The sequence below is a fragment of the Stegostoma tigrinum genome, chromosome 9, assembly GCF_030684315.1.
Source record: "Stegostoma tigrinum isolate sSteTig4 chromosome 9, sSteTig4.hap1, whole genome shotgun sequence".
Taxonomy (NCBI): domain Eukaryota; kingdom Metazoa; phylum Chordata; class Chondrichthyes; order Orectolobiformes; family Stegostomatidae; genus Stegostoma; species Stegostoma tigrinum.
Genome location: NC_081362.1, coordinates 4,751,872 through 4,765,749, shown reverse-complemented (window position 1 = coordinate 4,765,749; position 13,878 = coordinate 4,751,872). Strand labels below are relative to the sequence as shown.

The window sequence follows — 13,878 nt, the reverse complement described above, 5'->3', positions numbered from 1 at the left end:
AAGCATTACATGCTCAAAATAAGTAAAGAAAAATAAATTAAAATAAGGAACAGAAGACTAATTAAATAGAAACTGTACTCAATTTCAATCCAATTTGTTTCTTTCCTTCAATTTTTAAAAAAAAACATGTTTTGGCAGAGTCAAAGGAGACATAACATTTGTGGAAATATTTTGTGTCACGATTCCTAAACGTAAGGCATCACATGGCTCAAATTCTAAGTAGATCCTAGAAGCTTTTTTGTTCTCAGAGAAATAAACTGTTCCCTAAGATGTAATGTTTCATTTAGGTATAAATAGGTGTAAACATACTATCATTATCATCTGTGGGAAGCGCTGTGAATCAATTCTACAAAAGAACACATTAACAGATCACATTAATGTAAATAACAGTCATTTTCCAAATATACTGCAGGTTATATTCTAACTTGCCTGATTATTTCAGACCTCCCTTGCCAATTGCACAACCATTAATTCTCCTGGATCAGTAGTTTCATCAAAGACACAAACCAAGACCTATACATAATGATCTGTATCATCAGTAGCACAAGAGGCATTACATTTTCCTGTTAAGTCAGTCGGAAGAAGCATTGTACCCCTGTACTCCTTCAAGGGTCTGGATGGGACCATTTTCTCTAGTCCATTGCACACGGGTACAAAGTAATTATTGCTTGGAAACAAAAAAAAAGTCCTTTGTGAAATGTAAAAGTAGTTTTGCATATAAATAAATTATTAATGTTTGTCAATGCTAACATTAAGATCCTATCAGCTAGAAATTCAGTGACTGAAGCCTTTAACTTCCCTCAAGATCGTGGCCTTCATTCATGTGATGTTATTTTTCTTTTCTTTGCAATTTAATCCAAAATGAAAAGGCACCAAATTTGAACTGACAATGTGTCCTGTATCGGGGTGATTATTCTTAAAAATGATATGCAGTTTTCAACCTACAAAAGCTTTCAAAATGAGACTGAAAACATGAGAGATAATGGGAACTGCAGATGCTGGACAATCCAAGGTAACAAAGTGTGGAGCTGGATGAACACAGCAGGCCAAGCAGCATCTCAGGAGCACAAAAGCTGATGTTTGGGGCCTAGACCCTTCATCAGAGAGGGGGATGGGGAGAGGGAATGGGAATAAATAGGGGGAGAGGGGGAGGCGGACTGAAGATGGAGAGAAAAGAAGATAGATAGAGAGGAGAGTATAGGTGAGGAGGTGGGGAGGGGATAGGTCAGTCCAGGGAAGATGGACAGGTCAAGGAGGCGGGATGAGGTGGTAGGTAGGAAATGGAGGTGCGGCTTGAGGTGGGAGGAAGGGATGGGTGAGAGGGAGAACAGGTTAGGCAAGCAGAGACAGGCTGGGCTGGTTTTGGGATGCAGTGGGGGGAGGGGATGAACTGGGCTGGTTTTGGGATGCAGTGGGGGAAGGGGAGATTTTGAAGCCTGTGAAGTCCACATTGATGCCATTGGGCTGCAGGGTTCCCAAGCGGAATACTCATATTCTTCCCCGCTTGGGAACCCTGCAGCCCAATGGCAGCAATGTGGACTTCACAAGCTTCAAAATCTCCCCTTCCCCCACTGCATCTCAAAACCAGCCCAGTTCTTCCCCTCCTCCCCCCACTGCATCACAAAACCAGCCCAGCTCGTCCCATCCCCCCACAGCATCCCAAAACCAGCCCAGCCTGTCTCTGCTTCCCTAACCTGTTCTTCCTCTCACCCATCCCTTCCTCCCACCCCAAGCCGCACCTCCATTTCCTACCTACCACCTCATCCCGCCTCCTTGACCAGTCCGTCTTCCCTGGACTGACCTATCCCCTCCCTACCTCCTCACCTATACTCTCCTCTCTACCTATCTTTTTTTCTCTCCATCTTCGGTCCACCTCCCCCTCTCTCTCTATTTATTCCAGTTCCCTCTCCCCATCCCCCTCTCTGATGAAGGGTCTAGGCCCGAAACGTCAGCTTTTGTGCTCCTGAGATGCTGCTTGGCCTGCTGTGTTCATCCAGCTCCACACTTTGTTATCTTGAAAACATGAGACATTTTTCCACGAATTCATCCCCTGTTAGTCTACCCAGAGAATAATATTTTTAAATAAACAGGACAATGACAAAGTACAATAAATAGCAGTCACTCATGTCCTGTAACGTACATAGAACATTTATTTTCTGTTGATAATCCTACCATGAAGGTTGGCTTTATGAAAACAGCAGAAAAGCTTTTACAGCCAATCACGAGAATGCTGAACCGTCAAATCACATTATAGACCAAAAGCAACCATAGCCATCGGAAAATTAACTTGGCTGATGCGGGAATTGATGAAAATCTATAAGTCTAAGTGGAGTGTGGAAATCTGGAACACGTGTTCATAACCACAAAGCTGCAGAAAACTGTCACAGCTACTTTAGTTAATGAGAGAGGAGGTTGACATGAGATAACAAGGTGCAGAGCTGGATGAACACAGCAGGCCAAGCGGCATCAGAGGAGCAGGAAGGCTGACACAGTTTAACTGAATAGAATGTGATTGTTCAGAAACAGGGACACCTTTACAATTGCTGACACTCTTCATCTTTAGGCATGATTGCTCTGAGAAGCACTCATCTAAGATAAAAGGTCAAAAATATGTGTCAATGTTCATACTGTATTTTCTATGCACATCCATAGATCTTCAAGGCACTTAACTGTGAAGTGAAGTTTCAATAATTTCAAATAAACTAACATTATGATTCGGAGACAGTAAGGACTGCAGATGCTGGAAGCTGGAGTCAATAAATGTGGAGCTGGAAAAGCACAGCAGGTCAGACAGCATCCAAGGAGCAAGGGAAGTCAATGTTTTAGGCCGAAACCCTTCAGCAGAACTGGGGAGAGGGAGGGGGGCCCAGAAAAAAATGGAGGGAGGTAGGCGAGACTTGGGGGAGGGTAAGTGAGATGGAGATAGGTAGATGCAGGTAGGGGGTTATTGTGGTTGGTCAGGAAGGGTGAGTCGGAAGATGGACAGGTTTGCGGTGGAGAGATTTTGAAGCTGGTGAAGTCAGGCCATTGGGGCTATAAGCTCCCAAGGCGAAATATGAGGTGTTGTTCCTCCAATTTAGGTTTGGCCTCGTGACTCCCTTGTCTGCTCCACACTCCCCACCTACTGCCCTACCGCACATGGCACTTTTCCCTGCAACCCACAGGAAGTGCTACACCTGCCCTTACAACTCCCCTGTCACCTCCGTCCAAGGCCCCAAACAATCCTTCCAGATCCAGCAGAGATTCATCTGCACTTCATCTACTGTATCTTTTTCTCCCAATGTGGTCTCCTCTATGCTGGGGAGATCAAACGCAGACTCAGGGACTGGTCCACAGAGCATCTGTGCTCTGCATGCACCAACCAACCTGACCTTCCAGTAGCCATCCACTTTAACCCTCCCCTGGTGACATGTCCATCCTTAGCCTCCTCCACTTTCAGAACAAAGCCAACATAAGCTGGAGGAAAAACACCTCATATTTCGCCTTGGGAGCTTATAGCCCAACGGCTTGAATATTGGTTTAGCAGCTTCAAAATCTCTCCACCCGCAACCTGTCAATCTTCCAACTCACCTACCCACTCCACCCTTCCCATTGACCAACGACAATAACCCTCTACCTGCATCACCAACTGGAGAGGGACAAGTTCGGTGTATGACCTCTGTCCTCCACGTTGATTATAATAACCCCACTCCCATCCCAGCATGTCTTGTTTGTATATGTCTTTGTTGACTTTACTTCCTACAGGGTGGGCTCATTTTCTCTTCTTCACATTTACTTAACATTTCTATCCCTCCTTTACCACTAATAAGCACTCCCTTACTCTGGGCACCTGCGCAATCTGTTCACTCGTTCTTCCTAGCCCTCTGTTCATAGCATAAAAATAATATTTTCCAGTCCTTTTCAGTTCTGAAGAAAAGTCATGTTGGACTCAAAACATTAACTTCTTTTCTTCCCCCAAATGTGCTGCCAGGCCTGCTGAGCTTTTCCAGCAACTCCTGTTTTTTTCTGATTTCCAGCATCAGCAGTTCTTTCGGTTGTTATCATTGCACACATCCTTGTTTTCAGATTCGTCTATAGCCCTGCATCATCTCTATCTCTTATGTTCTGCGTCGTTTGCCAACCATTGACAACCTCTTCTTCCTCCAATTCTGGCCTTTTGCACACTATCATTTTTAAATGTTCCCTCCTGGCGATCATGCCTTCCGATGTTTTGGGCCCAAATCTCTCAAGTTCTCTCCCTGAAGCCTCTCTACCTCTGTGCCCACTTCAGGGGAGTTCCAAAGCCTATTTCACTGACAAAGTCAGCAATGCCAACATCCCACAAATGAATGTATCAGAAAGCTTTTAGTTGTCTGTCCAAATATCTCCTCACATGTATCTCAGTCTCAGTCTGTGTTTGGTCTTGAGCAGAACCTTGGAACTTTTTAAACCGTATTTAAGGTGCTATATAGATACAATTTTGTATTTGCTATCTCTTCAGTTGAACAGAATTACAATGTCTTTAACAAGTGGATTTCACAACCAAATCAAAACAATTATGAGATATATTTTAACACGGTTTTTCCGTCCTTACCCTGTGAGGAAGGCACTACAGTAATTAAATTGAGATTCGCTTTCAACAGTTATCATTCATCATCAACAGAAAAATGTCAAAAGATATTCATCACTGGCATTTCTTCAGCTTACAAGCTCAAATACAAAAATATGCTTTTATCAGGCAAATAATGATCAAAGTGCCGTTTCCCTGCTTCATGTGGAGAAAATTAAGCAAATAAACAAGCCTGATCTTGTAATTGATTTGCAACAGTCCTGTACTTATGGAGGAAAGATGTTCCTTTTGTTCACGTACAAGCTCCGTCTGAATTGATTTGCTCCAGGTCTTTCTCAGTACAGTACTCTGCGCTACTGTCCAACTTTGGCCTCAAATGGATGATAACCTCAATTTGTTTTGCGAGATGCACAGTGCTGTCCATTTCTAGAGTCTCTTCATCTTCTTCAACAGCATTGAAATTGGACAATCCAGAATCTTCTACCTCCTTCAAGTTGCTTGGCTCAGCCACCAAATCTTTGGAGTTCTCTTCCTCTAAAGATTCTTGGCTCTTATCTTCACATTTATCTGTCACTCTGTGTTTGCCGGTGCCAGTGCTTCGAGTATTTATTTTGGAGTGGACAGACATCTTTGTTTTTGAGTTGAACGGAGTGCATACTTTCACTGAGGGTGCAGCTTTGCCTGGCAAATGCAAAATTGCAATGTCAATTGTTATACATTAGAGGATAAAGGTTTTTGAATAGAGGCCAAGTCCACATTTTTTGTGATAGATTACTTTTAGTTCAACATTATCAATAAAGGTAACCTCACATTGCTAGCTCCTCCCCAATCAAATCATACACTATTGCCTCTTAAGTAACATATCCATCTGCTGTTTCTTTATTCCATTAGGTCACAGATATTCCTTCAGACCATATTAGATGATGTCATTAATGGTCATGTAGTTAATACAGTAGAAGCTTTTGAATAGGCTACAGAGTTTGTTCATGATTCCTTGTGGAAAGTTGCAGACAAATTTTGGAGAACTGAGGCAGTGCATTGTATCCCTGTCTCTGGTTCTGCACTCCATTCACATCCATCAGAGTTTAGCAGGCTAGAAACAGCAAAATGATGGAATGTAGTATTTAGGAATAGGAGTAGGCCATTTGGCCCTACAAGTCTGCTAGCAATCATCTCTGGACACAAAGACTGGTTTCGATAAAAACCCTTGGAGAACCTTGATAAGGGTCTGGTCCCAGCTAGTTCAAGGTTTGTCATTTAGTACAGGTTAGAAGAAAAGTCAGATTCCACAATAATCAAGTCTTTTTAGGTAATTGTCGCTACATATTAAATACACCTGTACAGGCAACCAATGAACTAACATTAAAAGGTTCACCTGAATTTTCTTTCAATAAATAGCTGTAGGCAGTAGAGAGAAACATTCACTCCATCAGCAGGAAGATTACAATAACAGTAAGTATAAACAGAATAACCTTATAAAAGAGTGCCGAGAGACAAATGAGATAGCAAGGGAGCCAGAAACAATTGTGAAACAGGGTCACTATGACCTTGAGAGAATAAACAATTGCTGCTTCACAGCCTAACCTACAGCCTAAAGAACAAGGGAAGAATAATGGAGAAAAATTTATAAGGCTAAGGTGAGAAAGAAGTCATGTCTTGCAGGCCCTTAAAAGGTCCAAATAAGCTTATTTTTAATGACTTGATTAGGCTATCAATGGGATTTCAATAGATGTTATTTAGTAAAGAGAACAAGTATGAAAAGTATTTAAAATAATGTCCAGTAAAGTCCATCCAGGTATCAAACTTCTGTTTTAAGTCATCTTACTGCATGCAAATAATGTGGAGGTGCGAGTGTTTGCCTGGGGTGGATAAGGGTGCATAAGAGTGTTGATTACTTCTGAGAAGGGCTACTTTCAATAAGAAATTAGGGCAGACAATCCTTCCAGACCAGGGACCTAATCTAACCTGTATCAGAAAACACATCTGTTGGACTGCAGTGGACAAGGTCAGAGGTCACACGACACCAGGCTACAGTCCAACAGGTTTATTTGAAATCACAAGCTTTCGAAGCTTTGCTCCTTCTTCAAGTGTTAGAGAGAGAAGTCGTATCAGACACAGGATTTATAAGTGAAAGATCAAAAGGTCATCCTCCTGAGTGTTGTGACCCTTTGATCATTTACTTATAAATCCTGTGTCTGATACCACTTCTCTCTCTAACACTTGAAGGAGCAAAGCTACGAAAGCTTGTGTTTTCAAACAGGCATGCAAGTAGAAGAAACTGTAAATGACAGATACAAGACAGAGAGAATGGGAACTGCAGATGCTGGAGAATCCAAGATAATAAAGTGTGAAGCTGGATGAACACAGCAGGCCAAGCAGCATCTCAGGAGCACAAAAGCTGATGTTTCGGGCCTAGACCCTTCATCAGAGAGGGGGATGGGAAGAGGGAACTGGAATAAATAGGGAGAGAGGGGGAGGCGGACCGAAAATGGAGAGAAAAGAAGATAGGTGGAGAGAGTATAGGTGGGGAGGTAGGGAGGGGATAGGTCAGTCCAGGGAGGACAGACAGGTCAAGGAGGTGGGATGAGGTTAGTAGGTAGGAAATGGAAGTGCGGCTTGAGGTGGGAGGAAGGGATGGGTGAGAGGAAGAACAGGTTAGGGAAGCAGAGACAGGCTGGGCTGGTTTTGGGATGCAGTGGGGGGAGGGGACGAGCTGGGCTGGTTTTGGGATGCAGTGGGGGGAGGGGACGAGCTGGGCTGGTTTTGGGATGCAGTGGGGGGAGGGGATGAGCTGGGCTGGCTGTGTGGTGCAGTGGGGGGAGGGGACGAGCTGGGCTGGTTTTGGGATGCAGTGGGGGGAGGGGACGAGCTGGGCTGGTTGTGTGGTGCAGTGGGGGGAGGGGACGAGCTGGGCTGGTTTTGGGATGCAGTGGGGGGAGGGGACGAGCTGGGCTGGTTTTGGGATGCAGTGGGGGGAGGGGAGATTTTGAAGCTTGTGAAATCCACATTGATACCATTGGGCTGCAGGGTTGCTGTGTTCATACAGCTCCACACTTTGTTACTAGACAGAGAGACTGTGTTTTTTGGCCTTTGAAAGTTGACAAAGAAGGAAGCTGCTCCCAAAATTGTCAGCTTTGTCACATTGTAACTGTGTATAACTTTATGAGTAACTTTACATTAGAGCTGATATTACAAACTTCATTGCAATTGATAAAAATTAACACTTCCTTTCTAATCTTCTGTACGAACATTAGCCAGAAGTATAGATTGGATAACAGAATTTGAAAAGTCATTGATAATAAGCAAATATATGATGCGGCAGGTAAGTGTCTGGGAAGGGACAGAACTGTCAGGGTTGGAATGTGGTCAATAAAATGTATTGTAAGATCCCGAGGCCAGTTGATGGGTGGATCTAGGGTTGACCATGGAGTTGTCCATCATTATTGTGTGTTCATGGGATTGGATGTGTAGGTCAGAGTGGGTGTGGCAAGAACTGATGTCAATGTTGCATATAACTATTGTAACGTGGTGTGGATAACTATCCCGTACTTTAATAGGAGAGGTAGAGTGCCCTGGAGACCCCTGCCATGCTGGGTTGGTATGAATAAAGATCAAGTGTGCTGCTGGTCACATGACTCAGTCTACTTTTTAAAATCCCTCTCCACAACGGGGTCTCATGTACTGACCGGAAACATTCTTTTGCTGCAAATCTCTGATCCCTGCTGAAGACAATCATAAAATGACAGAAGATCAAGTGGAATATATGAGATGGGTGAAAAGCACATCATGCAGCCAAGCTAAAGCAAAAGTATTCAACAATATGGGGTCAAAGTGGACAAAAGGATTTAGGAGATAGATTGGCTAATAGGCCATTGAATGGCAGAACTCGTTCAGGGGGGACAATACTGTTCCAATCCTCCCATACTAGAATCATCGAATGAGAGGAGAAGGCTATTCGGCCCATCACTGCCTGTGGGTGCTGTTAAGAAACTTGTCTAAATTCACTTGTATGTCTTTAAATCTCTGCAGCCAACATTGTCTCTCTGCACCAGAGAGATCCAATTCAGATGAGGTGACCATTTCCAAAAAAATGGCCCAAGCATCCATGTGATTGCCATTTCATTAGCCCTTCTTGTTCTCATGCCCACACTTCCAGCAATGCTGCAGGGATCCAGCAAGGCACAATACAAGCTAGAGACCTTACAGCCTTCAGGACTCAACACTGAGTTCAACCATTTCAGACCATGAACTTTATCTTTTGTTTCAATTCCTTTTTTCCTCCCAGTTTTCATTATTTTCCCTTTCTGTCAAAATTTATCTTTATTTTGCTATTCATACCTGCTATGGATATATGCTTTTTTTTCTCTACAACTATTGATCATATCTAACACGTAGGAAAATGGTTGTGGTTGTTGGGGGTTAATCATTTCAGCTTCAGGGCATCTCTGCATTAGTTCCTCAGGGTAGTGTCCTAGGCCCAACCATCTCCAGCTGCTTCATTAATGACCTTCCCTCCATCATAAGGTCAGAAGTGGGGATAGTTGCTGTTGACAGCATATTGCCCAGCAACACTTGCAAAGCTTCAGACACTGAAGAGTCTGTGTCCAAACATAGCAAGACTTGAACAATATTGACGCTTGGGCTGACAAGTGACCAATAGCATTTGTGTATCATACAAGAGCCTGGTAGGGGCCACCTCCAACAATCATTGCCATTTCACACTCAAAGGCATTACCATCGCTGAATACCCCATTACCAACATGCGGGGGTCATTATTGACTAAAAACTGAACTGGATAGCCAAGTAAATACAATGCTGCAACAACAGGTCAGAGATTAGGAATCTTATAGCGAATAACTCACCTCCTGACACCCCAGTGCCAGTCCACCATCTACAAGACACAAGTCAGTAGTCTGATGGAATACTGCCCACTTGCCTGGATGGGTGTAGCTCCAATAACACTCAAGAAGTTTGACATCATCAAGGACAAAGCAGCCCACTTCATTGGCACTACATCCACAAGAATCCACTGCCTCCACCACCGACGCTCAGTCGCAGAAGTGTGTGCTATCTATAAGATGTACTGTTGAAGATCATTAGACAATACCTTCCAAACCCATGACCACATCCATCTAGAAGGACAAGGGCAAGCAGATACATGGGAACACCACCCCATGAAAGTTCCCCTCCAAGCCACTCACCATCCTGATTTGGAAATATATCGCTATTCCTTCAGTGTCATTGGGTCAAATCCTAGAATTCCCTCTCTGTTGCAGATCTACCTGCACCAAATGGATCGCAAGAAAAGTTATATTGGATTTGAAACATTAACTCCATTTCTCTCTGCACAGATGCAGCCAGACCTGTTGAGTTTCTCCAACATTCTCGGTTTTAATTTCAGATCTCAAATCCACAGTATTTTGCTTTGAATAGAATGTACCATCATACCCCTGATTTGTGTCTTGTAGATGATGGACAGGTTTCAGGGAGTTTGTTGATGAGTTGCTCACTGCAACCTGTTGAGTCAGCGGTGTGAAAGATCATGTGCAATTGTTTTTGAGGAAAGGAAAACGGCATGAATTTTTCATTAGCTCATAAAGTCCACATTCAATGATCACCCAGTTTTTATTCAGGACTGAACAATAAGGAAAATGGCCTAGGGCACCCACCCGTTAATACTTTGAGCTGCTTAGGTACTGTAGGTACTTCCCATTAAACATTGCTAATTTTGTATTTATGGAAGTGCATTCATGTAAAAAACTGATCACTTTCAAGGTTTTCCAAGAACACAGGAAATGGGAGCAGGAGTAGGCCATTTAGTCTTTCAAGCCAAAGTGTTTGGGAAGATGACATGAGAAAATGAGTTAGCCCTTATGGAGAGAAACCCCTCCCTCATAAAACCTGACAAAATTGATACCTTGCAAAATGAAAACATTAGATTCAGCCCCATTTGGCCCAACATTCAAGCAAGTTTAATACAGAGGCAAAGTTGATAGGGTTGTAAAGAAGGCGTATGGTGTGTTGGCTTTCATTGGCAGGGGAACTGAGTTTAAGAGCCATGAGATTATGCGGTAACTCTATAAAACCCTGGTTAGATCACACTTGGAATATTGTGTTCAGTTCTGGTCTCCTCATTATAGGAAAGATGTGGAAGCTTTAGAGAGGGCATAGAGGAAATTTACCAGGATGCTGCCTGGACTGGAGGACAGGTCTTATGAGGAAAAGTTGAGGGATCAAGGGATTTTTTCATTGGAGCGAAGAAGGATGAGAGGTGACTTGACAGAGGTGTACAAGGTGATGAGAGGGATAGATAGAATGGATAATCAGAGACTCTGTCCTATGGCAGAAATGACTACAATGAGGGGGCATAATTTTAAGGTGATTAGAGGAAGGTCCAGGGGAGATGTCAGAGATAGAGTCTTCACACAGAGAGTGGTGGGTACGTGGAATGCGCTGCCGGCAGTGGTAGTGGTGTCAGATATTTTAGAGACTTTTAAGCGACTCTTGGATAGGCACATGGAAGATAGTAAAATGTAGAGTATGCAGGGTAGATTGATCTTAGTAGGATAATAGGTTGGCACAACATCGTGAGCTGAAGGACCTGTGCTGTTCTATGTTCTATGTTCCATGTTCTATGTAGGACTTTGTTGGTCATAACTGCACCTTCTATGCTTGCTGTTCTTACATGAACTGCACAGATGCAAGGAGGTAATCACAAGTTAAGAGAGATGCATATGGTACAGAGGAATTTTCTTATTGCTATGGACAGGGACAGTTCATTTAATTGGCATCATTGCAATTTCACTTCCGGTCTGACCAATGAGAAATCAAGTGACAAAATCAGCAAAATGTCAAATTACACAAATAACAGGAAGCTTGAAAAATTCACACTATTAGTCAAGAACAGTGTCTTTTAAGTGGTGTCCACTCTCTCATTAGCATTTCACCTCCCTTTGGGTACTATAGCTATTGAAAAGCCACTAGCGTACAATCTGTGTGTGATGCAGTGACCTTTTAACACGTACAGACTGCGCACTGACACTCTGGTGAAGACCTGTGCTTGCTGGTGTACACATACTGGCCCCATTGTTACAGTGATGACTCAACTTAATGCACAGAACAGCAAATTAAATTCCAACAGTTCCCAGCTGTGTCTCTCGAAAAGTGTACTTAACATGGTAATAGGATCAGCGCATATACTTTATTTCAGGGTGGGTGTGATTGCATGATTTGAAATTCATGGGACATCTGCTACAGCCTGCTGTTACGATCCCCCATAACAGACTTCAGAGTTTTTTTTAAAAACAACCACCTAAGATTACATCTGCACCTATTAATGACATTCTTAAAGCTAACACAACCGTGGAATCCTGCACGAATAAATGCATTTAACATTTACCTGGTTGTTAGGTTACTGATATGAGCTCAGTAATGACAGAATGAAAGGCTGAAATTTATAAACCATTATTTAACAATTTTGAAGGTTGATTCATTGCAGCACAGAAATGAAAATATAGCAAAGATGTATGTTTGTGTCTAATGAAATGAACTGTGCAAAATGTAAACAGAACAAGCTGTAACCTCCCCACTCCATCAACTCCCAAAGAAAAGTCCTGCATAAAAATGTCACTGCACTTTCCAAAAATCTCACAGCAATGTTGTTCAACTCAAAAGAAAAGAATTTACACTGAAATTTTCATGACATCAACACCTCCCAAAGCCTTTCAGAAACAATTAAATATTTTTGAAGTGTAGTCACTGCTGCAATGAAGGAACCAAATTACACACAGCAAGCTCCCACAGACTGTAATGTGATGGCAATCAGATGATCTGTTTGTGGGATGTTGATTGATGGATTACAATTAGCCAGGACACCAAGAGACTCCTGTGCTCTTCTTCAGAGCATCTTCCTGAGATGAAAGATAAGGCTTTGGCTAACATCTCACCCAAATGACAGGATCTCCAACAGTGCCACATTCCTTCAGTGCTGTAAGCTGAGACTCCTGTGCTGAAAATTCTGGAGTGAGACTCGAACCTTATGACTCAAAAACCGAGTGTGTTACTAATATTAGTAAAATTCAGGTCCACTTCTTCACTGGAGCCCCACTGGAATGATTCAACCTCAAGTTATTGAGATGCAATGCAAAAATTCCTCATCACAGAATCCCTATATAATGGAAGCAGGCCATTCAGCTCACACCACTCCTCTGAAGAGCATTCCACCCTGATCCAGCATCTTATATTTTCAATGGCTAATTCACACTAACCTGCACACCTTTGGACTGTGGGAGGAAACCAGAGCACCCAGAGGAAGCTCATGCAGACACAAGGACAATGTGTAAACTCTACACAGACAGTGACCAGAGGGTGGTATCAAACCCAGGTCCTTGTGCTGTTAGGTAGCGTACTAGTCACTGTGCCACCCTAACCCTGAATCAACCTGAATCTCCACTGTGGTAATGCCCATTAACACTTTAGTGCCAGCACCGAGGGAGTGCTACACTGTTGAGGGTGCAACACTGTCGAGTGTGCTGTCTTCCAGATAAGAAAATAAACCAAGGTCTCATCTACCCCTGAAACAGGGATGCAGCAGGCATTCTCCTAATGTCCTAGCCGGTATTAACTTCGTAAACTTAATTATTTGAAAATTCTTTACAGACCCAAACAGCTAAACACTGTATCGCTTCAGAGCACATGGAATGTAATGTCCTTCTCACCAGGCTATCTGATTGTTTAGTAATTGGACAATCATAGCCACAGTGCTTGCTTCTATTACAAATGCATCATACTTCAAAACAGCTGTGATGACTCTGAAGCACTTTGAGATGGCCAGAGATGTGAAAGTTGCTTTGTATTAATGTCTATAACTTTTTAATAAGGAACAGCCATCATATGCAGTGAAGCTTTCATCCAGATTCTGAAATAAACAGGAAATGATGGAAATACTCAGCAGATCATGCAGCAACTATGGAGAGAGAAGCCAAACTTTTCCAAAGAACATAGATAGTAGAATTTTTTTTCTGAAGAGTCTCGACCTGAAACGTCAAAATTTCCTGCTTCTCTGATGCTGCTTGGCCTGCTGTTCATCCAGCTTCACACCGTGTTATCTCTTTTTCCAAAGAACAGTCTACTTTGACTCAAACTGTTAAATCTGTTTCTCTCGCACACTCTGCTTTTATCTCAGATTTCCGGCATCTGCAGTATTTTGCGCTTCTCCTCCTTCTTTCCTGACCTATTAATTTGATGCTTGACTTTCAGGTAATGCGAAATTAATTCTGATCAAATAAACCTGTTGGACTATAACCTGGTGTCATGTGATTTTTTACCTT

The 13,878-nt window shown here is 42.8% G+C and overlaps 1 protein-coding gene across 2 annotated transcripts in view; it reads right to left on the bottom strand.

Moving 5' to 3' along the window:
* Positions 1–2,042: 2,042 nt before the first annotated feature.
* LOC125455072 (uncharacterized) overlaps positions 2,043–13,878 on the bottom strand; it is a 101,483-nt gene continuing 89,647 nt past the window's right edge. For both annotated transcript variants that reach the window (XM_048536604.2, XM_048536607.2), the window contains one exon: positions 2,043–5,230. In XM_048536604.2, coding sequence (XP_048392561.1) covers positions 4,842–5,230 — 389 coding nt within the window. In that variant the 3' untranslated portion in view covers positions 2,043–4,841. The remainder of the gene's footprint in view (positions 5,231–13,878) is intronic.